An 11,455-nucleotide genomic window follows, 5' to 3' on the forward strand; every position below is an offset into this window, starting at 1 on the left:
ACAAAAGGAGCAATTTATTCAATGTTTTTTTTTTCAGTGTATTAATGCGTCAAAAAAAAAATTTAAAAGACACTTAAAATCATACAGCATTCACTTTGTGTAAAAGTCTTCTTATACAACAGTGCAGTGTCACAAACTATAGCATAACCTTTATTCTTTTATGAACTTTAGAAATTAAACTTTCTTAAAACGTCATCCTCAAATGTCAAACAAATCTGCAACAATGGAGAAGATTTTATGTTGAAATTATCAGGAATGCTGTCAACTTTATCTGCTAATAAAAACATGAGTCAGGTGACGTAAACGACGGGTCTGAGACTCTCTCTCCACTCTATCTTCACTCATATGCTTTACTTTCATCCCTCTACCTCAAGAAAAACTATTCTTTTTGCGAGTTCATCCTCACCATATTTTTCTTGCAGCTGCTGGCGAACCTCAGGGTCAGCTGAGAGCAGAAGGTTGTCATCATGGCGATCCCAAACTGGTCTTGAAATTACGCCTGGATTCAAAAGCAGAGCCTGAGCAGCAGAAAAGTCTCCACTGGTCTTCAAAAGGGCTTTGGTTACACTAGCTAAATCCTTGGATAAAAAAGAGAAAGGAGGTCAGAAATGTTGAAAAATGCTTAAATATCAGATAAATGAAAGGTAGTGAAATTATTTTTTTACTTGATTTTTTTCTAATAAATGTCTGTTTCCAGGAAATCTGATAAATAACAAAAGCAGAGTAGCATATATGCAGTTTGTGGAGCCAAAAAAAGGTGAGAAATCTGCTCAAAAGAAAGAATTAGTTTCTGAGAAATGAAGAAAACTGCCTTCTACTGACTCAAAGCACAACTTTGGACATTTAACACCATATTAAATATTTTCCTTCACTGTTATCCCTCACAATATGAATATATTTCTATTTTCTTCTCCTTTTTTCTTTTCAATGTGTACCTATATGAATATGAAAACATACAGCATAAAAAGCAGCACTGGCAGCAGCAGATCCTTAAAACCCACTGCAGTCTCACCTGGTTCGTCAGCTTCATCAGCTCTGTGATCCTCTTCTTGTCTTCTTCCAGCTGAACTTGAGTCAGTGAATAAGGAGCGTCTTTGTTCACCGTTGTCTGGGGGTTTGATGGAGCTGCCGCATCCCCACAGTAAACTGACTGAGAGTCTTCCTCCTGAGATTCACTGTCGAATATGAACAGGTGGGGCCTGCAGGTTACGTTGGAGGCCTTGGTTTGTGCGTCCTGAGCAGCAGCAGGCTCAGCAGCTTCAGCCTGAAGGCTGCCAGTCTCTTCTACACTGTTGTTTGTTGGGGTCTGAGTCTCTGGTACGACCTCCTTGAGGCTGGGTCCAGGTTCGGAGTCAGGCTGTGTGAGGGGAGCGGCTGCTGCTGGGTTTGAAGTGGGATCAGATGATGTGGGTTGTTCAGTTACTCTTTCAGTTTGTGTTTGAAGATCTGGAGTTTCATCCGTATCAGACTGAAAAAGAGGAACACAAGAGTTAAAATATTAAAGTAACAAGTCACGATTTTTCACGTGAGAGTAATATGCTGGTGTTTTGTTTTAATATGAAGGGCAAATATTTCAGATCATTTTAAGTCATGTAGCAAAAGAACAGATCTGCTCTTCTTTAAATTCTTTGAGATTCTTTTAAGTGTTAATAAATAGCAGGATAAGATTTTTTTGGCCAGGGAATAATATTTACACATGAAAAGGGAAAAAGTGCAAAGAAATAAGAGGTATGGTTCTATGTGTAGGTGACAACTTTTTGAAAACAAGCTCTGTGCACACAAGACCACAGGAAACACCAAAAATGCTGTAGTATGCATGCCAGGCCAGTAGTTGGCAGTGTGATTTTGCAATGATCCAAATTAAGTGCATGTAGAGACCAGAGCAACCCATCCGGGTACTTTGCACAAACGATGCCAGCCCCTCCTCTTTCTGGGGGGAAACATTCATTAAAAATGAATGGCAGCCAATGGGAAAGATTGAGTCATTGGGGACTGAAAAGTTTAAGATATGAAAACCATTCAGTAAAATGATTATTGAGAGCCAAAATCTAATGGCCAGTGAGATAAACATACAATATGGGACATTTATGAAGGAATACTTGCATCACAACAATATGAAATAAATGAAATAATAGACGATCATGTGGGTGTGTTCAGTCTCCCTCTGTCAAACTGGATAACCAGTCCTTGTGACTGGAGATGTCATAAACCAACATCACATACCTTATGTGTGTTGGATCTTAACACTTGAATGTAGTTAATAAGTTAGTTTATGCGTAAAAAGCTGTTAACAGGCAGACAGACTACAGCTCCTGCTGTCACAGAGCGATCGCTAGATTAAAGTCATTCAGAGCACAGCATCGGTCCAACATTTCCCCTTTTTAGTCCTATCTAGTTTAAGCCAAAAGACGCAGACATGTTCTTTGACACTCTTTCACCTTAAATTATGGCTTTTTAATGATTTGAGGCACAAAATACAACAAAATGGCTTTAAATCACATTGTTACCGATGCTTTCTAATTTACCACCTACCAGCAGGTTTTCTTTTAGGACGATCTTTAAATTTTATGTAATGGTAAAATTTTATTATAAAATGACAAAATTTCTTTTAAGGGGTAAATGGAGGACTTAGAAAGTCTCAGAGACACTCCTTTTTTCATAAGCTAACTATAGCTTGTTGAATGTGTTTTTATTGGGTTTATGTTTTTAACAGTTTTTCATGTATATTTTAGTGTTGACTTGTCACCATAAAAAGTAAAATTTTATCATTTAAGTTGAACCCTACTAGAATCAGTGTTGTCTTTTACCTCGCTTTCGTCTTCAAACTCCTTTGTTGCGGCCTCGAGAATGCCTAACTTCTTTGTTTTCTTTTTTTCTGCCTGCTGTGGTACTGAACTAGACTCTGCATCTGCAACAGAAACAAACATGGCCGTTTAGAAACTTTTACAGACTTTAATATGTCTGTGTGTCTGATTTCCCACACTAGCTGAGTAAAGAAACCTGGCTGTGCCGTTTCTTGGACTTTAGCTGGCTCATTCTTCTCTTGTTGACTCTCAGGAGCAGCAGACGCAGTATCTTGCATAGCGGCCTCACACTTTCCTCTGGCTCTTTTAGCGGGTGGAAGCTCTGTTGTCAAGTCTCTACGAGAAGAAGACTTAACAGCTTGTTTGATTTTCCTCTGGGGCTGGGGAGATGACGATGTAGAAGACGACGAGGATCTGAGTTTTTTGCTGTAAGGTTCAGACCCGAATGACTCCTCAAGCTGAAGCTGCCTCCGTGTTAGTCGACGCTGTGGTTGCTCCAGCTCAGGGGGAGCCTTGTGCCTCTCTTCTGTTTCTTTCTGAAAGGACGACTCATGCAGGAGCAGGAGATTAGCTGCAGGAGAGTCCTCTGGTACACTCTCCTTCTGTGTGGAAGTGACTGTTTGTTCTTCTTCTCTCTCTGGCTCCATGCTCTCAGTGAGATAGAGATGGAGATCTGCCTCAGATTCCAAAATAGGCTCTTCTTGTGGGGAGAGGTTGGATATATCAGCCTCTACAGTCTCTAGTTGTTCACTTTCAGGCAGTTGTTCTTCTATCTGTGGGCTTCCATGTTGTGCTTTTTCTTCTTCTTCTTGGGGCTCAAGGGCTGCTTGAGCTTCTGTAGTTTCTGCATGTTTGCTGTCAGCGGGTAAAGACTGGGAATCAACCTGTGGAGACGGCACATCTGTTCACTTCTGCTGCTTTTAATTATTCAATCACATAGAAACATTCAGCCTTTCTATGATGAATTCTAAAAAAAAAACATTTTTTTTTTTTTTTACCTGCGCCACATTTGATTCTGCTGAATGAACCTGAGGAGAAGCAGCATCTTCTACACTCGAGGGTTTCTCAACATCTGTTTCTTGATTTTCCTCCACCTGGAGGCAAACAGAAGAGAAACAACATCTGTAACATCCATTAAACATGTCAGTATGATATGGTGTTTTTTTAAATCTGAATTTACACTTTCATAAACCACATTAGGATAACTGCAACCTGTTTTTTTTAAACTTTAGCATACATTAAAAATCATAATAGGGTTTTATATTTACATTTGGTGCCATCTAGTGGTTTTATACAAAAATACATGCCCTCTACCAGTGTCTGTAAATGGACTCAACCAGTTTCTTTTTTATCTATTTTGAACTTATAAAAAAATAAAAATCTGTTTAAAGGTGGGTGAGAAACAAACAATTGCATGTTTTTTTTCCACATCAAAGCTTTCTTCTTAAACTCAAGCATTGTAGATGATGTTTATCCAAAATATCTCAAAATGATAAAAATAATTTAACTCTAAGAGCCCTTGAATTACAGAACACATTTACAGTGAAGGTAATAACAACTCTTTTTAAAGATTCAGATCAGAAATAAGGGCCGGTCTGCCAGCTTCCAAACAACTCATCATTTGGTACCATTTTTGCTTATCTGTGTTTATAAAACCACCAAACAAACATTTAAAAAAAGAAAAAAAAAAAAAAAAAAGGAAGCCAAATCTCAATGAAGCCAGTGCCCATCATCTCCAAAAACAGTGTCAGCTCTTAGAACTGGCTAGTTCCTGAAAGAGACATCACACTTGCTTGTCACTTATCGTCTTGAATTGAGACGCCATTTCAATCAGACTTGTAACCTACAAGATTTATTAGCCAAGTAGCATGTATGCTCTACCTTAAAAAGCATCTTTATGACCAAATAAGGAAAAAATCTGTTAAAATGGCATTGCTAGTGTCTTGGCTCATGGCTAATTTCTTTCTTTAACCAGTACTGCCAGTTGCTTCACTACACAAAGCATACAGGGATACTTAGCCACAATAAGTCTGAGAGCCAAGGAGATGATGTATGGGCTGTATTACATCAGAGACAGGCAAGTGAGCGTCAACTGCAGATCGTCACTGAAGACGTGTTGTTTACTTAAAATGCCCAAAATGGATGTTAATGCAAAATGTAAACAGGGTAAGGGGAAGAAACTGATTTCCCTACAGTGATGAATAAAACATTCTCTCTTGTAAAGAAAGGTTAAACACAGAAATGTTATCAAATACCCAGTACCACCTTGCTGGTTCATTACCTTGCTCTCTCCTTCTGCTGCCTCTGTCTCTTCCTCTGATGTTTCCTCCTCCACATCGGACTGTTTCTTTGACAGCCGTGCTCTGTAACGATATTTCATGGACTGCCAGCTGTGACTGGTCACTTTCTTCTTCGCCATCTCTTGCCAGAGACGGTTTCCTCCAACCTCTGACTTATGTTTGTTGACATACTTCAAAATGGCAGCATCGTCTTCAGATGTGTAGGACTGCCTGCCTAATTATAATGGAAAAGATAGAGCGTGCATACATTAGTTGATTCAGACACTAAAACTACTATGATTCTTTTATCTAGTAAGATTTCATAGGATATTTTCCAACTTTGGGTTTGATAGAATAAATAACATAGCTAAAGGTGAGACCCAGTGATTATGTTCCTAAAAAGCAAGGCAAACATTTTACATACCCCCTAGGTGTCTAGTAGTGCTGTTTGGTTTAGCAGACTGATTTGTGACTCCAGGATTTAGCCTGTAGTCCTCTACATTCAGCTGCTCTTCCTTCTCCACACAGTCGTGGATGTACTGAGTGGAAACATATCTGAAAGGAAAAACATGACAGCTTCATGTTAGTTAGCTTTTGGCTAACCTACATTAAAAGTGCATGGTAGCTCTCAGTCTTCTCCTACCGGTGAGCATTAGCTTCATTAATCGAGCCTCTCTCCTTGGGGTCAATCAGCAGAATTGCTCCTGGCTGCTGGACTTTACACATCCTCCCTCCTCCAGCTGTGATGAGTGGCTGGAGCTCACATTTCACGGGACCCGGACACAGGAAGAAAGACATCGGCTCACCCTCCACAGTCATGAACAGAACGGGGGAGATGTTTGATTTGGCCACATCCTGCTTGGATGGCATGGTCAAAGTCTATCACCTAGCAGAAAATGGGGAATAAAACATGTCAGTTAAGGCGTTGCTCAATTACTACAGTGTAAGCAGTCAATTCAGTATCTTCAGAGAACGGGGAGAGGGACAAAAATGACAGCAATAGCTCACTTATGATAAAATATGCTTCACGGTATGCCTAATTCATGACACCCTGACACTGTCACTTTGTAACACTGGTTTGCAGATGTTCTTTATTTTTGGAGAGAAACAGCAGAACCAGTTACTGAAATGCCATCATAAATAGAGACAGACAGAGACATCAGTTTGACATCAATATCTGCTGATCTGCCCTGCTGACTAACGTCAGCTCATTGGCAAATCAATCTCAAAAGCAGATGGTGTGTTGTATCAACCTAATGCTGCAATGAGGTGCCGATAGCATAGTAGTTATGCTTGTGCAACAATGTTTGAGTGCTGTTGTTCAAATCCATGTTCAAATCTGGCCTGTGGCCCCTTTCCTGAATGACATTTCCACTCTTTTTCTGCCCAGTTCCTGACTCTAAAATAAGTCTTTCTAAAAATGAAACAAGAGGACAAAAATAAATCTTTCATATCTGAAAACTAATATACCTAACTGCTTGTTCAGAGAGAAATTTTAGTTGGCAGAAGAGGTTACCTGTTGGACAAACTGACTTGGTTTCACAGTCAAATGGAAAGAAAAAGACAGTATTGTTGGGGTTTTATGGTGCCTTTCAGAAAGATCAGTGCCATGCGGTCTGTAGGACATGTTACAGTAACATTTGAAGAGGAAGGAAAATAAAAACTACTTTAAAAACATCAAATAACTAGGGATGCACAATACTTGATTCTTGCTGATACCAATATGCAGATTTACAAATTAATTTAAGCTTATGCCAGTGTCAACACTGATATAAAAATATAAAATTCATTCCTTAAAACACAATTTAAAGTTTAAGAAATGAGGATGAACAAAGAACAGGATGGCAGCTGACATAGGTCTGTTGGTCCTACTTAAGTGTCCACAAACTTAGTCATGCACACAGCTGATATTACAGCTGATACAGGCCAACATTACTAGAGATGTACAATATCGGATTTCTGCTAATATTTACAAAATAACTTTTGCTGATATTGATAAAGAAATTTAGATGCAGTTTAAAAATAAATCTTAAGTCCTTAAAACGCTAAATTTAAAGTTTGAGGATTATAAATTATCAAACTTTAGTCCTTAAAACACACTTTAAAGTGTAAGGAGTGATGATAAATAAAGAAAAAGACTTCAACTGATGTAGATCTGTTGGTTCAGCCTCAAGTTCCACTAACTTATTTAATTGTACGGCCAATATTTACAGCTAATATGCAGATTTTTATTGGCAAAATATTGGTTGTAAATATTAGCAGAAGTTTTCCTATTTCCTACTGCATTTCTAGTTAATATAGCAGATGTAACAGTTGTAAATATTGACAGAAATTTCCACATCTGCTGATACCCACAGAAGATATTTAAGCTAACATCTGCCAACATCATGCAGATAATGTTGTGCATCCCTGCGCATTACATAGCTTGTTTAAAACATGGACAGGAAAAAGTCAAGGAAGTAATGAAAAACAAACATCAGTATCACAGTCACTGAGTGTCTAAACTGCTGTTTGAAACATCTGTGCTCGTATCAGCCCTGATTTTTACAGTAATCAGTGCATCTCTAATAAAAGTTGACATATTAAACAAAGACTCTCCTGTACTGTGAGAGGTTAAATATGACAAATAATACAGATAGAGAATAAATACTGTTCAGTAGCAAATTAACCCAGAGCTACTTTGTTTAAGTAACTTTAGGGGAAATCTATCTCATCAATAACCAGGGGTAAATGTTGGGATAAGGCAAATAACCTTGTAGATAGAGGTTTCTGTCTTTCTTTACCGGATATTTCAGTAAATTCAGGTTTCATTTAATATTTTCGTATTGTGTCTAGTTGATCAGCGTTAAACTGGCCATTAGGGGGAATATTTGGTAATGGTCTCTTGAAAGGTGTTTCTAATAATTTTCCTATCAAACATATCAATGAGAGGACTTTAAAATTACAGTTCAGTTTGATTACGCAGCAAACAGTTAAGCTTTAGCCACATTAACCACTGCCATAGATGGATAAAGGGACTCAAAAACCAAGTTAAGGTCTTAAGTATCACTGCCAGCATGACTACTTTCTACATAATTTATCATAATCAATACAAAATTTCATTCCTGACCCGAAACTATTAGGAAACCCACTGGTCTGACTGGCACTTCCCTTTGGTCGCACTGGCTAAGTACGATTAGCATGTTTAGCTTTAACATATTTCGTTTAAGTACAGCTTTTATTTTGTTTAAAGACTGAAAGACGTGATTTTTTTAATAATGGTAATAAGCATTGAGTTTATTCAATGGCCTATAAAACCTCATATTTACCTTGTTGACTTCCCTTGTGCACTTTCCCGCCGCTGAAGGAAACAAAACAAACCGTACTTCCGGGTTCCTCTTCTTCGTTTTTAGCAAACATGACGTTGGTGAACCCTTCATGCACACTATCGCCATCTCGTAGTCGGGAGTATAAATAGAACCGGTACTATTATTTTCACATCACTAAAACCCACATAGTAATACCAATTTCTCTTAAAACTTCTGTTACGTCACTTAATAATAGTCTGTAACACAGTTATTCTTGTGCCACTGTAAACTAGCAATGACATTGGATGCCCATTCTCCATTTAAGTTTCACATTTTTATTTCCAGAAAAAATATACCAGTGATAGTGACAAACAACTTCTCAGTTTGGGGTATTTTATCTTGAATGTCAGTGTCTTACAAGTGGTTGTTAATTGTGTTTGACAATTGTGTTTGACATCAAAGCACCTTACTTTGGACAAGTCAGATTATGCAATTCATGTCAAATGTAGTTAGCTTAAAAATATAAACTCATCTTGCATCCAACTGATGGAATGCAAGTTTTGATACCCTAATCAAAAATTATTTCAAATCATATTTTAATAGAGGTTTAAGAGCAGTCTTGGCCTATACTTCTAATTTGACATCTGGGCCATAAGCTGCCTGTAACTCATGGTCTATATCTGATTTGCTGTATCAATGACAGTATTACTTCTACCACCCTAGGGGTCATGTTTAGTTCACATTTTTTGTGACAGTGCCAACTGAACACTAGCTGGCCAGCTTCAAGTTAAACCTGAGCCAAATGTCCTTGCTATATGAGACAATTCCTGAATGATAATGCATGGTGAGTCACAGTACAATACAAAGTTGGTTAACTTTATCCAGGCAGTGTAAAAAATGTAGAGGGTCAGTGCTGCACACACCCAGACTGCTGTCCATTTTACTTCCACAGAACAGTAAACTGACCTCTGCTCCAACATCCAAAGTGAGCTGTCATCATGTTTCAGCAGAGAGAAATGAGATCCCTGGAATCAAAAACATAAACACTGACGGTCCGTGTGGGAGATGTTATTCTGCTCTGCTCTGAGGCTGGTTTGTGCAAAAGGAATTTTGATCTAATTAATTTTAAGATTGGTTACTTAAAAGATTTTGTTTTGGGAACAAATATTCTCAAGTCCTTTGAGACAATTGATGCCCTTTTATTCACATCTTCAAGGATTAGTGCTTTTTTAAAAAGAGGTGAAATAGAATAATTTTAATTTGTTAATAAAAAAACAACAAATGTGATCAATTTTATCTAATGAGTAAGTTTTCTTTGATTTCATTATTAGTCTACATCTTGGTTATGGATAACACTGAAAAATACATGCAGATGAATGTCCCCTGCACCAATGGAATAAACCAAGCTGGACTTGAGATGGGATGGGGGGTGGGTTGTTTAAGTGGTATTATGGTGTATAAGATTAAGTACTGACGGCTGCAAATGCATGCTTTTCAACCTTTCACTAGTCATATTGCATGAAAAAAGCTGTTGTCCTTGACAAGTTAAAATCAGAACTGTGGCTTCTTTCCTACATATCTTTCTGCAGTCAAGGCCTACAAATAAGACTTAAAATATCAGAACTTCGACCTGACATGTAACAAGATCAAAGCTGAAATAAAGATCTTGAGATAAGAATACTCTTTGTGAGTTTTATTCCTTGCAAAAAGAGGTCAGCAGTCATACAGAGCACACAGTAGCCTGCAGACAAAGTTTCATTGCAGGAGGAAGTTTTTTGAACAGAGACAGACAGTACAAGGTGGGCAGCATGTAACTAACTGAAAGTAAAAGTTTTGCCCACTATACACAGGGTTCACAACATACATCAAACACATCAATCCACAGCGATTCAAAATGTGCTCTTCATTTGAAAAATATGAAGATATTTTTGCTGTTTTTTTTTTTCTGAAAATAGACATTTCTGTGTGATATGGCAAGCAGTCATATATGAAGATGACAACTTATCTTTGTCATTACTAAACCCAAGCCCAAGTCAGTGTCTGAACATGTGAGCCAATCAGGTTCGGGCTGTCAGAATGATAACAGAGTTGATCAGACTCCAGCTTTGGATCAAGGAGAAAAAAACAGGGGGGGAAATCAGGATTGCGAGTAAAACCAGGATACAAATTCTCCACAGCATACCAGGTGTCTTAAATTGATGGCGTGGATGAATGTCTGTGCTCCATGGTGGTGGTCTTCCAGTCTGCTAGAGGGGGAGCCAGATGGCGTTGCAACACGCCTAACTCAGTCTGCTGAGTAGGGAGCTGAATCAATCTGTCTTGGCGTTGTCTTCTTCTGGCTGGTGGTGTCCAGCTGTTCAGTCTCCTTGTGTCTATATTTAGCCTAACTGGCAGACTGACAGATTGATTAACTGACAGATTAAAATTTTTGACTGGATAAAGCATTTTTTATGATAGTTGTTAGATACCACAGATATAAAAAGTGGTTCTCAACTGGTCTGACCAAGGACCCAAACCAAATTGTCAAATTTATTTCATGAACAATGCTGCAGTTCTGACCATAGACGGGACAAAACATGATAGAACATGAGATGTTTCAAAGTGCATCATTACAGAGGCTCAGAGAGGACATGTATACATGTATTTTATTCTACCATTTCCCATGATGATGTAAATTTTGGCTGTTTAGTAGAGATCACTAAACTAACAGATTATCATGAGGAAACCAGCACTGTAGGCCAAGATAATGAGACGGATAAGTCATGATCTCAAGAAATAACCAGCATGTACTTGTTATAACAGGAAAACCAGTTAATCTAAAATATATGGATGTTTCTGTGCATCCCCAACCGACCCAACAGAAAAAATAACAACCAGCTGAAGGTATATCGAAAAGTTGGGCTTAAATCATTCTTTGGGTGAAATGTGACATTAGTGTGTTGAAAAGTACACTTCCTCTTACCTTCATCTGTAGGACGAGAATGCCTGATGCAACTTCTCAAGTGGATGGAGGAACTGAAGACCATCCCCTTGTAGAGGGGCAGGAAAGACAACAGCGCTTCCCAAATTTGCTTGAGGATACCTG

General features: G+C 38.3%; 1 protein-coding gene across 2 annotated transcripts; it reads right to left on the reverse strand.

Moving 5' to 3' along the window:
• LOC121529086 (telomeric repeat binding factor 2, interacting protein) lies at positions 1-8,466 on the reverse strand. 2 transcript variants are annotated; one of them, XM_041816785.1, is made up of 10 exons: positions 8,392-8,466; positions 5,727-5,969; positions 5,508-5,638; positions 5,086-5,318; positions 3,803-3,898; positions 3,001-3,688; positions 2,808-2,908; positions 1,013-1,468; positions 407-578; positions 1-215 (listed from the first exon to the last, which is right to left on the reverse strand). In XM_041816785.1, the coding sequence occupies exons 2-10, from the start codon at positions 5,951-5,953 to the stop codon at positions 199-201; spliced, it is 2,121 nt and encodes a 706-aa protein (XP_041672719.1). In that variant the 5' UTR covers positions 5,954-5,969; positions 8,392-8,466; the 3' UTR covers positions 1-198. The 2 variants fall into 2 exon arrangements, with proteins under 2 accessions (XP_041672719.1, XP_041672711.1); XM_041816777.1 differs by having other exon boundaries at positions 1-578.
• Positions 8,467-11,455: the final 2,989 nt, after the last annotated feature.

This window comes from Cheilinus undulatus, linkage group 3 (assembly GCF_018320785.1).
Source record: "Cheilinus undulatus linkage group 3, ASM1832078v1, whole genome shotgun sequence".
In the NCBI taxonomy this organism is placed as follows: domain Eukaryota; kingdom Metazoa; phylum Chordata; class Actinopteri; order Labriformes; family Labridae; genus Cheilinus; species Cheilinus undulatus.